Raw genomic sequence first — 16,344 nt, 5'->3', positions numbered from 1 at the left:
CACTATGCCAGCATATGGCATTTTTTTTCCTGCTAGAGTGGTACTTTTAATCTAAGCTCCCTGCCCTCGGTCTTATACTCCCCCTCTGGCATAGTTTTCACCTTTTATTGGCACCGCTCTCATTGGTCGCCAGCAGTTGGGGACCTGCCGGTAGCTCCAGTGTTTCATGGAGCAAAGCCGTAGGTCACTCTTCGATGCAACTCTATGTGAGCCTCATTCTAGCTCTCATAGACTTGTACTGAGCGCTTGTGATATAACTTATGACTTTTCGACCACCAGTCAGAAGTTAGTCACAAGATGGCGATGTGGGACCAAAGTGGAATTGATAACGGTGAAAACACCGGAGGGTGAGTAAAAGAACGGGGCATGGGACCTTAGATTAAAAGCACTACTTAAAAATAACCACAACTGCTGTTTTTAAAGCTTCAGTATTCAGATAAGTAGCTCGGGGAGACACGCAGATGACATTTCCTCTTTCTTGGCTGCTTCATTGGAAGACACAGGAAACAGTTTAGCTTAGTGTCACATAAGAAGCAGATACAGGACTGTGATCCAGACCCCTCTCTAACAATGGTGTTTATTTTTTAATAACTGTCTTTAAAATTATTGAAACAGAGGGAAAAGGCCTCTGTGTGGCCCGATAAAAAGACGTAGAGTATAGTCAGCCGGGGGTCAAGCCGCATCCTCGTCTAGATAGCGGGACCCTTCCCCACCTACCCCCCAAATTAATTGACATTCAGTCTAGGCACCTAGGCGAGGTAATACTGTGTACATATCGCCACAGTCACTGCCTGGTTTCTGGATTCACTTCTCACAGACTTTTAAAAGGGAACCTGTCACCAGATTTGGGGCCTATGAGCTGCGGCCACCACCAGTGGGTTCTTATATACAGTATTCTAACATGCTGTATATAAGAGTCTAGGCCGCTGTGTAGAACATAAAAATCACTTTAGAATACTCACCTAAACTGTCATTGCGGTGGAGTTGGGTCATATGGGCGTCTCTTTCTCCGGCGCCTCCTCTTTCGGCCATCTTTGTCGTCCTTCTTCTGAAGCCAGGGTGCATGATACGTCCAATGTCACCCACACTCGCTGGCATTTAGATCCTGCGCAGTCGCACTTTGACATGGCCTGAGCAAGGCAGATAAAAGTGTTGTAGTGCGCCTGCACGGGACCGGCGAGTGTATGACACAAAATGCGTCATGCACACAGGCTTCAGAAGAAGGACGAAGATGGCCGAAAGAGGAGGCGCCGGCACCGGAGAAAGATGCCCATGTGACCCAACTCCACCGCAGCGACTGTTTAGGTGAGTATTATAAAGTGATTTTTACATTCTACACAGTGGCCTGTGCTCGTATATACAGCATGTTGTATACAATATTTTAAGAGCCCAGTATTGGTCGCCACAACTTATAGGCCCCAAATCTGCTGACAGGTTCCCTTTAATCTTTGGACACTGACCATTCAAAATGGGTTTTCTACTATCAGTAGCATGGACCCCAATTGTTACTTGATGTACTGGGCTGTTGATGTGACATCAATATTGTTGGACCTGGGGAGAGTGAGTACTCAGGGTTTTTTTTATATTAAATAAACCCCTTTACCTTGCCATAAAACACTTTTACATTGTAGCATGTCAATGTGCTTTCGACTGGTGGCCTTACCTTTAATACTGGCATATACTATGGCGTGTCTGTGCTTCCATCTGTACGATCCTATGGCAAACAAAGACAAGGATGACAACACAAGACCTTTCTCCAGTAAGGCCCTTTTCCGTGGAACCTAGGGCAGAAACAGAGAGAATCAACGTCTGGCTCTGATTCCAGTCTGCTATTCAGAGGTGGTTTTACAAGATCAGTTTACTGCATTTACCTAATAATGTACCAATATATTAACTCCGGAATAGAAGAAGAAAGGAGGTGGCAGTTACCAAGTAAAAATATTTGTTTATTCTTTAAAAAATAGACATCAAGAAGGAGGGAGGGATGCAGGGGGCGTCAGAGACTACGGCTATTTCGTGCTCACAGGCGCTTCGAGTCTGGACCTGAAAAAGCGCCTGTAACCTCGAAACGTCAGTCGTCATTTCTGCAGGTTCTATTGTAGCCCATATAATAGTTCAGTTTGGACAAGAGAAGCATAGCATCTAGAGTAGGACCCACATGAGTTACACCTTGACATGGTATCCAGGGCACAGATAAATGTAACCACCTTTATTTGCCAAGTAACTCATTTTTCAAAAAAGGTTTCATGTTTTCTTGGCAGTAATGTACATTCATATTCCAATGTTCACCATCTACATTCTTGTTTTTCTCCTTCCCTGTAGGGATCCAGTCTGTTAAATGGATACGAAAAACTCGGCCCTCAGAAGTCTGAGATAAGTGAAAGCGTTTAATGTAATAATCCAATTACAAAATATTTTACGTTTGGTCCAAATTTCTGGACCTTCATCAGAAAGTAACTTATTGCCGCGGATAAAAAAAAGTTCCAGAGCACGGTAGTAAAGCAAAGTCTCATGTGAAGGAGCCCTAATTTTTGGACCGAAACGATAAATATTTTGTAATTTGATTATTACATTAAAAACTTTCACTTAAACATCACGGAGTTCTGGTGCTGAGTTTTTCTCATACCGTGCTTTATGAGAACAGAAGAACTACACAGTATTAGCAATCACTCTGTCCTGGGCCGGTGTAGACGAGCACTAGTGGATTTGCATGGTTGATCTGCACTCGTTTATGGGCAGAGATCGTCCCTTCTCAATGCACGGTAGTAGGAGCATCGTAGCGCCGGCATAGTGAATAGCTTCGGCCATTAGAAAACGAGCATCCACTGGTGGTACAAGCATAGTACAGGTCCGTAGAGGACGCCTGGGAAGCTTTATCACCCTTGCAGTTACGCATGTCAGCAATAGAGTCCTACAGCCCTATAGGCAAGGGTTAAGCCACTGTTACTATGAGTGAGGAGCCACTAGTAGTATTATAAAGTGACTGCGATGCAGAGCCGGTATATACAGATAGCAAAGAAGGGAATTTTGTTTACTTACCGTAAATTCCTTTTCTTCTAGCTCCAATTGGGAGACCCAGACAGTGGGTGTATAGCTACTGCCTCTGGAGGCCGCACAAAGAACTACACTTAAAAGTGTAAGGCCCCTCCCCTTCTGGCTATACACCCTCCCGTAGGAGTACGGATTCCTCAGTTTTAGTACCAAAGCAAGAAGGAGGAAAGCCAATAACAGTTTCAAAAACAAATTCAATCCGATAACTAGATCGGAGAACTTAAGAAACAACGTGAACAACATGTGCACCCGAAAAAAACGAAACCCTAAAAACAAATAGGGCGGGTGCTGGGTCTCCCAATTGGAGCTAGAAGAAAAGGAATTTACGGTAAGTAAACAAAATTCCCTTCTTCTTTTTCGCTCCTAATTGGGAGACCCAGACAGTGGGACGTCCAAAAGCAGTCCCTGGGTGGGTAAAAAGATACCACATGAACGGGCTGTCATACAGCCTCTTCCTACAGGTGGGCCACCGCCGCCTGGAGGACCCGTCTACCTAGGCTGGCGTCTGCCGAAGCGTAGGTATGCACTTGATAGTGTTTGGTAAACGTGTGCAGACTCGACCAGGTAGCCGCCTGGCACACTTGCTGAGCCGTAGCCTGATGCCTCAACGCCCAGGACGCACCAACGGCTCTGGTAGAATGGGCCTTCAGTCCAGATGGAATCTGAAGCCCAGCAGAACGGTATGTGTGAAGAATTGGTTCCTTGATCCACCGCGCCAGGGTGGATTTGGAAGCTTGCGATCCCTTATGCTGACCAGCGACTAGGACAAAGAGCGCATCCGAACGGCGTAGAGGCGCCGTGCGAGAAATGTAAATCCTGAGTGCTCTCACCAGGTCCAACAGATGTAAACCCTTTTCAAATTGGTGAACTGGATGCGGACACAAAGATGGCAAGGTGATATCCTGATTGAGATGAAAGGAAGAAACCACCTTGGGAGAAAACTCTGGAATTGGACGCAGTACTACCTTGTCTTGGTGAAACACCAGGAAGGGAGATTTGCAAGATAACGCCGCCAGCTCGGACACTCTTCGAAGAGATGTGACCGCTACAAGAAAAACTACCTTTTGTGAAAGCCGAGAAAGGGGAACCTCTTTCAAGGGCTCGAAAGGCGGCTTTTGAAGAGCAAGGAGAACCTTGTTCAGATCCCAGGGTTCCAATGGCCGTCTGTAAGGAGGAACGATATGACAAACTCCTTGGAGAAACGTGCGTACTTTAGAAAGCTGTGCCAAGCGCTTCTGAAAGAATACGGATAACGCGGAGACTTGACCCTTAAGCGAGCTAAGGGACAAACCTTTTTCCAACCCAGACTGCAGGAAGGAAAGAAAAATTGGCAATGCAAATGGCCAGGGAGAAAACCCTTGAGCCAAACACCACGCTAAGAATATCTTCCACGTTCTGTGATAGATCTTAGCTGAGGATGGTTTTCTAGCCTGTCTCATTGTGGCAACAACTCCCTGAGATAAACCTGAGGCCGCTAGGATCCAGGACTCAATGGCCACACAGTCAGGTTCAGGGCCGCAGAATTCTGATGGAAAAACGGCCCTTGAGACAGCAGATCTGGACGGTCTGGTAGTGCCCACGGCTGGCCTACCGTGAGATGCCACAGATCCGGGTACCACGACCTTCTTGGCCAATTTGGAGCGACGAGTATGGCTCGTTGGCAGTCGGACTTGATTTTCCGGAGAACTCTGGGTAACAATGCTAGAGGTGGGAACACATAGGGGAGTCGGAATTGCGACCAATCCTGAACCAATGCGTCTGCCGCCAGCGCTCGGTGATCGTGAGACCGTGCCATGAAAACTGGGACCTTGTTGTTGTGCCGTGACGCCATCAGATCGACGTCCGGCGACCCCCAGCGGCAACAGATCTGTTGAAACACGTCCGGGTGAATGGACCATTCTCCTGCGTCCATGCCCTGGCGACTGAGAAAGTCCGCTTCCCAGTTTTCCACGCCTGGGATGTGAACTGCAGATATGGTGGACGCTCTGCTTTCCACCCACGTCAAAATCCGCTGGACTTCTTGAAAAGCTTGGCGACTGCGTGTTCCCCCTTGGTGGTTGATGTACGCCACCGCTGTGGAGTTGTCCGACTGAATCCGAATCTGCTTGCCTTCCAGCCATTGTTGGAAGGCTCGCAGAGCAAGATAGATTGCTCTGATTTCCAGAACATTGATCTGCAAGGTGGACTCTTCCTGAGTCCACGTCCCCTGAGCCCTGTGGTGGAGAAACACCGCTCCCCACCCTGATAGGCTCGCATCTGTCGTGACCACTGCCCAGGACGGGGGAAGGAACGACTTTCCCTGTGACAATGAGTTGGGGAGAAGCCACCAAAGTAGAGAGTCCTTGGCAGTCTGAGAGAGGGAGACCGTCCTGTCGAGGGACGTCGATCTCCCATCCCATTGGCGCAGAATGTCCCATTGGAGAGGGCGCAGATGAAACTGCGCGAACGGGACTGCCTCCATTGCTGCTACCATCTTTCCTAGGAAATGCATGAGGCGCCTCAGTGAGTGCGACTGGCTCTGAAGGAGAGATTGCACTCCAGTCCGTAGCGAGCACTGCTTGTCCAGTGGAAGCCTCACTATCGCTGATAGAGTATGAAACTCCATGCCAAGATAAGTCAGAGATTGGGTCGGGGTTAGATGAGACTTTGGAAAGTTGATAATCCACCCGAAAGTCTGGAGAGTGTCTAGCGCCACCTCCAAACTGTGTTGGCATGCTTCTTGAGAGGATGCCTTTATAAGCAGGTCGTCTAGATACGGGATGACCGAGTGACCCTGCGAGTGCAGAACAGCTACTACTGCTGCCATGACTTTGGTGAAGACCCGGGGGGCTGTTGCCAGACCGAAGGGTAACGCTACGAACTGTAGGTGCTCGTCGTGTATGACGAAACGTAGGAAACGCTGATGCTCTGGTGCAATCGGCACGTGGAGATACGCATCTTTGATGTCTATTGATGCTAGAAAATCTCCCTGAGACATTGAGGCTATGACGGAGCGTAGGGATTCCATCCGGAACCTCCTGACTTTTACGTGTCTGTTGAGCAACTTCAGATCCAGGACGGGACGATACGATCCGTCCTTTTTTGGGACCACAAACAGATTGGAGTAAAAACCGTGACCCTGTTCCTGAAGAGGGACGGAGGTCACCACTCCTTCCGCCTTTAGAGCGGCCACCGCCTGCCACAGAGCATCGGCTCGGTCTGGTGGTGGAGAAGTTCGGAAGAAACGAGTTGGCGGACGAGAACTGAACTCTATCCTGTACCCGTGAGATAGAATATCTCTCACCCAACGGTCTTTGACGCTTGCTAGCCAAATGTCGCCAAAGTGGGACAGCCTCCCACCGACCGCGGGCGTGGGTATCGGAGACCGCAAGTCAGGAGGACGTCGTTTTGGCAACGGTTCCTCCGGCTGGTCTTTTTGGGCGTGACTGAGACCTCCAAGGATTTGAACGTCTCTGGTCCTTTTGAGTCTTTTTTGACGAGGCGAATTGGGACCTGCCCTGTCCTCGAAAGGACCGATAACCAGACTGACCCCTCCTCTGTTGGGGCTTGTTTTGTCTGTGTTGCGGTAAGGAAGAGTCCTTACCCTTGGAGTGTTTGATGATTTCATCCAAACGCTCTCCAAACAATCGGTCACGAGAAAAAGGCAAATTGGTTAAGCACTTCTTGGAATGAGAATCTGCTTTCCAATGTCTCAACCACAGAGCCCTACGCAAAACAACTGAGTTGGCTGACGCCACTGCCGTGCGGCTTGTAGCGTCCAGAACAGCATTAATCGCGTACGACGCGAATGCCGCCATTTGCGAGGTCAATGGTGCTACCTGCGGGGCAAATGCACGTGTGACTGAGTCGACTCGCGCAAGCCCGGCCGTGATAGCTTGGAGTGCCCATACGGCCGCAAAAGAAGGCGCTAATGACGCTCCAATCGCTTCATAGATGGATTTCAGCCAGAGCTCCATCTGCCTGTCAGTGGCATCTTTAAGTGCCGCTCCATCTTCAACAGCAACCAAGGATCTAGCTGCAAGCCTGGAAATTGGAGGATCCACTTTTGGACACTGGGTCCAACCCTTGACCACTTCAGAGGGAAAAGGGTAGCGTGTATCTTTAAGTCGTTTAGGAAAACGCCTTTCAGGATAAGCGTGGGGTTTCTGGATTGCGTCTCTGAAGTCAGCGTGGTCCAGAAAAGTGCTTAATGTACGCTTAGGGTATCTGAAATGGATTCTCTCGTGCTGCGAAGCTGACTCCTCTACAGGAGGAGCTGGTGGGGAAATATTCAACATCTTATTGATGTTAAATATAAGATCATTAACTATGGCGTCACCATCTGGTGTATCTAGATTGAGAGCGGTCCCAGGATCAGAATCCTGATCAGTTACGTCCGCCTCATCACCCATAGATTCATCCCGCTGGGATCCAGACCATTGAGATGAATGTGAAGGCCCGTCATAACGAGCCCGCTTAGGCTGCCCGGGGCCATCGTCCGAGTCAGAGTCTTCACCCTGAGGTGTAGATGCCCGTCCCGGAGCTAGGAGCTGAGGGGGACCAGGGGGCAATGATTGCACAGTGTCCGTGGTCTGAAGTACAGGCCTAGCTCGCAATGTGTCAAGAATTTGTGACATAGTGAGAGACATTCTGTCAGCAAAAGCTGCAAACTCAGTTCCTGTCACCTGGACAGCATTCACAGGTGGTACACCCTGGGACACGTCCAGCAGAGGTCCCGACTGTGCAAGCGCCGCAGGGGCCGAGCACTGCACACAATGGGGGTCCGTGGAGCCTGCCGGTAGAAAAGTCCCACATGCGGTGCAGGAAGCATATAATGTCTGTGCTTTGGCACCCTTGCGTTTTACGGGCGACATGCTGCTGGCTCTCTGCATGTGAGAGAGTCTATAGCCAAAAGGGCGACCAGCGCTATGCAGTACAAAGTATTTGTAGCAACAAAATACTAAGAATACTACGAGCACAAGAGGGGGTGAGCCCTGAGGGCTGCTTACCGCCCGCTGAACAGCGGGTAAGAGGCTGCAGAATGCCTTGTCTGGGTCTCCCCGGCTCCCCTCTGCAGCGCAGCGTGTCTGGCAAGAATGGCTGCCGGCTTGTGTGGAGAGGGGCGGTCCGTGGGAGTTCCCAAACAAAAGTGCGGGAACAGTGTCCCCTCTGTGCTGACTGTGAGGGCTGGAGTATGTAAAAACGACTCCAGCCCTCAGCGCTGATGCACTGGCCAGCGTCCCGCCCCTCTCCTGACTGGCAGGTCTGGGGGCGGGAACGAACGAAAGCAGGCCGCAAAAGCCGGGGACTCGAGTTATCAGCGCGGCCGCCGTAAAAGCGCGGGCCGCGCTGAAGTCCCCGGCGCACTACAAGTGCCAGCCGCGCCGCTATTCTAGCGGCCGGCGCGACCGAGTCCTAGACGTGGGCAGCGTCCCGCCCCTCTCCTGACTGGCAGGTCCGGGGGCGGGAACGAACGGAAACAGGCCGCAAAAAAGCCGGGGACTGTAGTTATCAGCGCGGCCGCCGTAAAAGCGCAGGCCGCGCTGAAGTCCCCGGCGCACTACAAGTGCCAGCCGTGCCGCAGCCCCAGCGGCCGGCGCGGCCGATCCCATAAGTGTGCCTGCTTCAGCTAGGCTGAATGAGGCCATGGCACAGGCGCCGCAGCGCTGACGTCCCCCGGCGCACTACAACACCCAGCATGCTGCGGTGTGAGCGCCAAATGCACGGGGACACAGAGTACCTTAAGGAAGCAGGGCCATGTCCCTGACGTACTCCGCTCCATCCAGCATCTTCTCCAGGGGCTGTAGATGGAGCCCGGTCTCAGTGCCTGGAGACCGGTAAATCCCACTTCACCCAGAGCCCTGTAAAAAGGGATGGGGAAGGAATCAGCATGTGGGCTCCTGCCGCCGTACCCGCAATGGGTACCTCAACCTTACAAACACCTCCGACATAAGTGGGGTGAGAAGGGAGCATGCTGGGGACACTGTATGTGTCCTCTTTTCTTCCATCCGACATAGTCAGCAGCTGCTGCTGACTAAAAACAATGGAGCTATGCGTGCGTGTCTGACCTCCTTGCGCACAAAGCTAAAACTGAGGAATCCGTACTCCTACGGGAGGGTGTATAGCCAGAAGGGGAGGGGCCTTACACTTTTAAGTGTAGTTCTTTGTGCGGCCTCCAGAGGCAGTAGCTATACACCCACTGTCTGGGTCTCCCAATTAGGAGCGAAAAAGAAATGGCATATACTGTTAAACAGTCGGCATATACCTGCAGGCAGAGCCAGTATATACAGCTAGCTAGCAGGCACACACCGCTAGAGAGACAGCGATATACCGCAGAGCAGTATATAGTGCTGCAGAAGTGCAGAGCCAAGGAGGCGATCTCACCCGTGTCTGCTCCCCACGTGGAAGATAGCGTCCAGCGTTCCTGGCAGCATGGAGGGGAGAGACGGCCCCCGGAGGCTGATTGGTCCCAAGGCTGGGACTAAACATGACAGCCAATCAGAAGGAGAGCCGCTGCTTACTTAGGGAGCAGTGAGAGAGGGGACGTTGCTAGAATGCAGGCAGACGCCAGGGGCTAAATTAATGAGGCTCCCCGGGATCACGGCCTGCATCGCCCCACCGGCGCCTTTTCAGGCGGCGGTTTGGATGCAGGGGACAGATGACTCGTCGTCTCCCTACCTGCTCCTGGCTCTGTCTGAAGACGCGTCGGTACGGGGAGGCGGGGGATCTCAGGGATGCATCTTCGGCTCAAGGTTGAAGCAGGTCCTCGGCTCTGTTAGCCCTCTGGAGCTACCTTGCTGTGAGGTGCTTCCAGGGAGCCTGGAGGGGTACGCAGACCCGACCACTTGGGCGCGAGGGGAGACTGATGGCTTGTGCACGACAGGTTTCCTCTGCCCGTAAGCGGGGGATAACGAGGGTGGCAAGGCACCCTGGTATTGCCCCATAGTCAAAAATAGAATAAGAAAAAACAAACAAAATAAATAAATAAAATAAGCTGGCCTGGGCTCAGGCCAGACATGTCAGCCTCCCTGCTGACACTAGAAAAAAAACTGAGCTAGTTTCCTGCCTAGCTAGGTTATATGCTGTGGGGGGAGGAGCTAACACTTTCAAATCTAGTGTCACGCCTCCCCTGTAGACACCATAATACCCACTGTCTGTGTCCCCCAATGAAAAGGCGAGAAAGGAATATTTTCTTTCCCCCTATCCTGCAGAATGGGTTTTCTGAAGCAGCATGGCATGAGGGTGCTGGGTTTGGATGGGTTTCCGGCCCATTGACCAGAGGTTATATACATAGACCAGTACGGAAAACCTGCAGGGCCAAGGAGAAGCACATCTAGATTTAATTGCTATGTGCGGGGCCTGAAGAACATGGAATTGAAAACAGTATCGTAAGCCCAGAGAGGGCAATGACACTGCCGCCATAATGACTACTACCACAGGCAGGCCATATCTCCTGTTATCAGCTGAGAGGAGCCGGTGTACTTGCATAATTCCAACGTCCAGGGTTACAGCGGATCTCCTGGCACTGAACAATGCGGCAGCACCTGACGTGTCCCAGTTCACAGCTATGGAGATGCTGCGGGCTGGAACATTCGCCTACATATGTCTTTGCTGGGATGATCGTGGTGCATAATGCTGACAAGCCTTGTTCAGACAATATCGTCCTGGCGTACGTCTGCATTTTCTCTTCTTTTATCAGTTGTATAACAATTGACTTCAATTTTATCTTCCAGGAAAGGAACAATAAACAAGACCCTATGCTGCAATACTTCATAATTTTACACTTTTTCTTTAATGAATCTGATGCAGAATCTGCACAATTACAGAATTAGATGAAGATTTGCCGTCGCTTGCTGTGGCTTCAGCCTTTCACAAACGAGCAAATCTGCAACTAGGACTGACTGATTTCTCTGCGGATTTGATCCAGGGGTTTTCCTGAATTAGGTTTTTCCATGTTACTTGAATAAATGTCATAAGTATTGCTGGTTGTATGCAGGATGACTGGTAGTAATTCTTGTAGATATGAAGGGGGCTGTCATTTTGGCGGAGACAGTCAGCCACCTCCAAAATGTGCCGACAGAACAAATGTGAAGAGAGAACCATGAAATAGGATTATCTGAGCAGATGAGAATCAAACTATACTAGGACGTTTGTATGAATTATGATGAGGAATATGACATTCATATGACAGTCAGCTGTCACTGTTCATTTACACACCCCCTGCCCTGCGGCAAGGAATTCCCCAAATCTGGTCGACAAATATCCAGGTGACAAATCCAATCAAGACTAAAGAAGCCCGAGCAGCTCCACTGCTGTCAAGAGTATTCAGCCATGGAGATGGGTGGGCATCTACAAGTTTTACAACCAGCTTCAAACAATAAGCCTATACTTTGACGCTCCTGTGTAAGAGTTACAATATTAGGGAGCACTTTGCTCTCCCACTTACAGGGCAGGTACATTTTCGGCTTCATGACGACGAGACGCATATCACACATTTTTTATTAATAGTGCAATGTGTGGCTCAGCTCAAAATTAATAACTTAGCATGGGAAGCCCGCTATCATGTTTCATAACTATGAATATATCAGCCCACAGAATTATCATGTTTCATAACTATGGATATATCAAATAACTGGAAATATGATGGTCATATCTTCCGCGAGAGATGCTCAGAGGTGGAGATATGGAGAAAACTGCTAATTCATAACTTTCTGGAAACTAAAGACACAGCTCATGTCCAGCGCAGTCTTAGGTCACAAAGTGGGATGGTACACGGGAGGTACATAGGTTCATAGATATGAAAGTGGACATTTTGTGAGTGTTCTTCTCTGAACATGTGATACATGTTTGAGGAGTCCTAGGAAAACCCATGGCTCCACAGCGCCTCCCCTGTGGAAGCCAGCACCAGGCCTAATCATAAAAGGAACAAGGTAACTGATCCAGCTGTGTATATGTTTGTAACCATAACTTATCAGTAAATCTACTTCTGACATATCTGTAAATTCCATCTTGTATATATTGTATTATCTAGTGAGCCCTTAAGGCTGTTAAATTTATAATTTAATTTTGAGGTGTTTCTTTTATCTTGATCCACGAATCCCATGTTCGTGCACTTGGTTTAACATTACACACTACCTGGGCTGGTTTCTGGCCCGATATAATTCTGTTAACAGACCAGGCTTATATACAACAAGGAATTGGTGGCAGACTACTGTACAGGCCATTTTCCACTGTGGCTAGTGGAAACGTTCTGGCAACCGGTCAGGTTGTGGGAAAGCTGGGTGTCGCGCAGCCTGCTGTCTCCCGCTCTGTGCCCACGGGGACAGGAGGTGTCAGTGTTGCATTGTGCTCTTGGTGGCGTGGAACGTCGTGTGTAGGCGGAAGTGACTAGGTCGTATCGCGTGGCTCTGACGTACTACAGATGTCAGGGTGGTGCTTCTAGGTGCGGTTTCGTCACAGACTGACAGGTCCTCGACCGAGCGTAGGACGTCTGAGTTACTTCCCCCCGGTTCATGACAACATTCATTTAGATTTTTATCAGTGATGAAGCACGAGTCTGCTGCTGAAGAACCTCTTTTAGGCTGGAGATTGCACGCTTTGTCTATAAGATGTATTTGGACGTTTTCATGACACGAAGGTCAGAGGCTAATACTAAATGAGAGAAGGAAAGGACATTTTTGCTGTTGTTGAGGGCGTAGAGTGGAGGCGAAGGGGCACTCTGCTGTTATACAGATATTCCCCAGCGATATTTTATCAACTTTTATTTTACCAGCCGGAGCTGACAAAAGGAAGATGCAGGGAAAAAGAGCTGCTAAAAATCAGCACCGGCCTGCACACCTAGCAGGTGATCCCCTGTACAGCTCAGATAGCTAGTACCCCAATCCTGAGCTCTTCTCAAATTTATCTGTATAGGGTTAAAGCACCACTCCGGTGGAGAGTGGGGTTGGGTCTTTGTATTGCCCTGCTAGACTAGTGTTTTACATCTCAGTCCCCTGCCCCCTGTCTTATGCTCCCCTTCTGGAGGCTTCATCTAACCGTTACAGACTGTTTCTGATGATTTGTGACCTGCTGGTAGCTCCAGTGTTTCATGGAGCGCAACGGAGGTCACAACTCAATACAAATCTATGAGAGCCTTGTCCTGGCTCTCAGACTTGCATTGAGACCTTGTGATGCAACTACTGATTCCGGGAAATCACCCTGGAGGGGTGTGTGTAAAGTATGAAAACTTAAGATGGGGCAGGAGACTTACATTTAAAACACTGAGCTAAAAAAAACAAAAAAAAAACTCAAACCCGCTGGAGTGGTGCTTTAAAGGTCTGATGTAGACGATGGAGCATGTGCAGCCTGTACAGGATAACAAAGCCCCGGGCTCCTCACCTATATGTAGTCACAGGTTGCACTGCAAACTCTCCAAACACCTAACAACTGTGTCTCTAGTCCTCACATGCTCCTGCTTAACCCCGTTACCCCCGGGCGGTCTTTCCTTTTTTACTCCCCTTCTTCCAAGAGCCAGAATTTTTTTTTTACATTTCCGTCAATATAGCCATATCAGGGCTTGTTTTTTTGCAGGACGAGTTGTACTTTTGAATGACACCATTCATTCTGCCCCATATTGTACCGGAAAAGGGGGAAAAAAAATTCAAGTGCAGTGGAACTGCAAAAAAGCAGAGGCACATTAATAAGTGTAGATTTTTCATTAACCACATCCAATTGTGGAAAATATTATTACTCCAAAATTATTGATTAAAATTCAACTTTGTTCATCGAAAACATCTTTAAACCTAGTAAGAAAAAAAATATTATTATTATTATTAATAATTAATGGACAACCTCTTTACTCCTTGTTTGACATCTGTAAGGCCATGTCCGCACGTTGCGTTTTGGTTGCGTCTTAAACTGCACCGTGACAATGACAAAATGCATGGGTTTTGCTTCTCCAGCAAAGTCTATGAGAAATCAAAATTTCCAACTGCACGTTGCTGATTTTTAGGCAGAGTTTGGTTTGACAAATATTTGTCAAAATCCTTGCATAAAAAAAAAACAAACAAAAAAAAGCAGCATGTCACTTCTTCATTGCGTTTTATGAACAATTTCGACCCATTGACTTCTCAATCTCAAAACGCACTGTCCAAAACGTAAGGAAAACGCGGTCAAAACGCATGCTCTCTGTCGAACGCAGTGTTTACATTTGTCAAAAGTGTGCGGTTTCATTGTCAAGCCACAATGCAGCGTGCGGACATAGCCTTAGTGTTCTAATCATACCACATCACCTGGGCAGGACAGGAAGTAAAATAGTGTATACAGACAGTACAGCACGGGATGAAAGCGGATTCTTTCTGTGAGGTAAAACATTTCACTGCCTGTTTTTAAAAAATATTTTACCTCAAAGAAAGAATCCGCTATGATCCCATGCTGTAATGTCTGTATACTCTTGTTTCCTCTTTCCTCCCTGGCCCAGGAGATGTGGTGTGATTAGACCATGTCCCTGTACTGTCAGACACGGCCATTACACAGTACCTAGCAGTGGCACATTTATAAGATTATCTCAGCACAGGAACATTTTTGTTTATTTTCTTTAAAAACACATCTAATTGTGGAAATTATTATTATTCCAAAATCTATTGATTAAAATCAACTTTGTTCATGGGAAAAACGCTTTAAAAGTGGACAGGCAGGTAGTTGCTAACAGAGGCCACTAGCTGCCTGCTGTACCAGTCGCTGGCTCATAGCGATCGCTAATGGCTCCAAACGGCGATTCAGCAGCTCCATGTCAAAACATATTCTTCTTCCAGACTGCTCTGCTGACAGGGGGCAAGCACGAGCCCCCCAGTTGGGCAGGATCACCAGCAGGAGCATTCTGTGACCGCCCTGACTGTCAGCAGCCACCTGCCTGTTCCTGGTTTGGATAACCCCTGTAACTCTATGGTCTATGCTGCGGCCCGTACTCTGGAGGCAGCACTCCTCTCTCGGGCACTTGGAAAGATCTGAGCAGAATTTTTGGATGGTGGTATAATCCTCTATCCACACGTAAGAGGTGGAGATTGTGGATTTTAGAGATTTTTGCTCTAAAATCCAAATTAAATCCACACTGTGAGCGAGGTCTCCTCAGCCCCTCTGTACAGTACTAGATATCCTCGCACCACCCATGTGACACTAGGCACCGACTGACAGCAGCGGTGTTTTCTGGGTTTTTTTGTTTTGTTTTTTTTTTGCTTTTTTTTTCTGGGGGGGAGATTTTAAGAAGACGATGGTGATATACACTTCAAAGAGCCCACAATCCACAGGATCTCAGCTTTTCTAATCCTCCCCATAGACATTCAATAAACAGTTATTCAGTCCATAATGCATTGATACTGGGGGAAATGCAACGTGTCCTACAATAAAATCTAATAGGGAGAAAAATACAAAACAAAAACTATTGAAAAGCAACAATAAATTTTTTTATATATATATATATATATATATATATATATATATATATATATATATATATATATATATATATATATATATTAATATTATAAACATATATATATAATAAACATATATATATAATAAACATATATATATAATATATAACAAATGCTGTTTCCAAAAACTCAAAAATAGACGGAGAATCATCGGCAATTGTTTTCCCCAGTCTGGGTCATTAACCCCTCATAGCCCAGCCGGAAAAGGCATGAAGGGAAAGTGATTGTGATAAGCGATGACACAGAGCCTACTGTCCGTGCAATACCACAGAGCAGCCTGGGACTTATAGCTCTGTTAGCCACAGGTGACCTTGTACATATATACCTTGTACTGAGAAACTACACCTCCCAGCATTCTCTGCCGCACTCGGTGCATGCTGGGAGTGGTCGTGCAGTGACCCCCTGACCTCTTACATGAGTGCACACGGCCCGGGAGCAGCTCCTGCCCGTCACTCCGGTGCCCCGGCCGCCGAGGAAGCGCAGTCCCCAGCCGAGCCCCGCGCTCCGCGCCGCCGCCATCCTCTCCGTCCGCTCCTCTCCGCAGGAATCCTCCGCTCTGTGCTCATTCCTCCGCCTATATCCGAGGCAGGTACAGGACCTTGGGTGACGTCACGGTCACATGGTGACGGCGGCTCCAGGGGAAGGAGTGAGGGCTGCTGGGGCGTGTAGTTCCGTCATGTGTCCTGGATGCGGTGACTCCTGTTATAATAAAGGCATGCTGGGATTTGTCTTTCGCTTCTGATATCTTTTTACTGCAGTTTAGTGCTGCTGGGACTTCTGGTTTTCATTCTTATTGTAAGGTCCTCTTAATGGAATTTAATCAAAGGAAAACTGGGGCAACCGA

The 16,344-nt window shown here is 48.5% G+C and overlaps 1 protein-coding gene across 2 annotated transcripts in view; it reads right to left on the bottom strand.

Annotated features, from left to right (window-relative positions):
* The window catches only part of RMDN1 (regulator of microtubule dynamics 1), a 48,148-nt gene extending 32,040 nt beyond the window's left edge, over positions 1-16,108 (bottom strand). The window contains exons 1-2 of one of the 2 annotated variants that reach the window (XM_075353116.1): positions 15,915-16,108; positions 1,664-1,781 (exon numbers count right to left, since the gene is read on the bottom strand). In XM_075353116.1, the coding sequence (XP_075209231.1) occupies positions 1,664-1,781; positions 15,915-16,019 (223 nt within the window). In that variant the 5' untranslated portion in view covers positions 16,020-16,108. Of the gene's footprint in view, positions 1-1,663; positions 1,782-15,825; positions 15,890-15,914 lie in introns of those variants that run through there. The other variant, XM_075353117.1, reaches the window with a different exon arrangement.
* Positions 16,109-16,344: the final 236 nt, after the last annotated feature.

The sequence above is a fragment of the Anomaloglossus baeobatrachus genome, chromosome 6, assembly GCF_048569485.1.
Source record: "Anomaloglossus baeobatrachus isolate aAnoBae1 chromosome 6, aAnoBae1.hap1, whole genome shotgun sequence".
In the NCBI taxonomy this organism is placed as follows: domain Eukaryota; kingdom Metazoa; phylum Chordata; class Amphibia; order Anura; family Aromobatidae; genus Anomaloglossus; species Anomaloglossus baeobatrachus.
The sequence above is the reverse complement of the archived record's forward strand: the minus strand, read 5'-3'. Positions and strand labels throughout refer to the sequence as shown.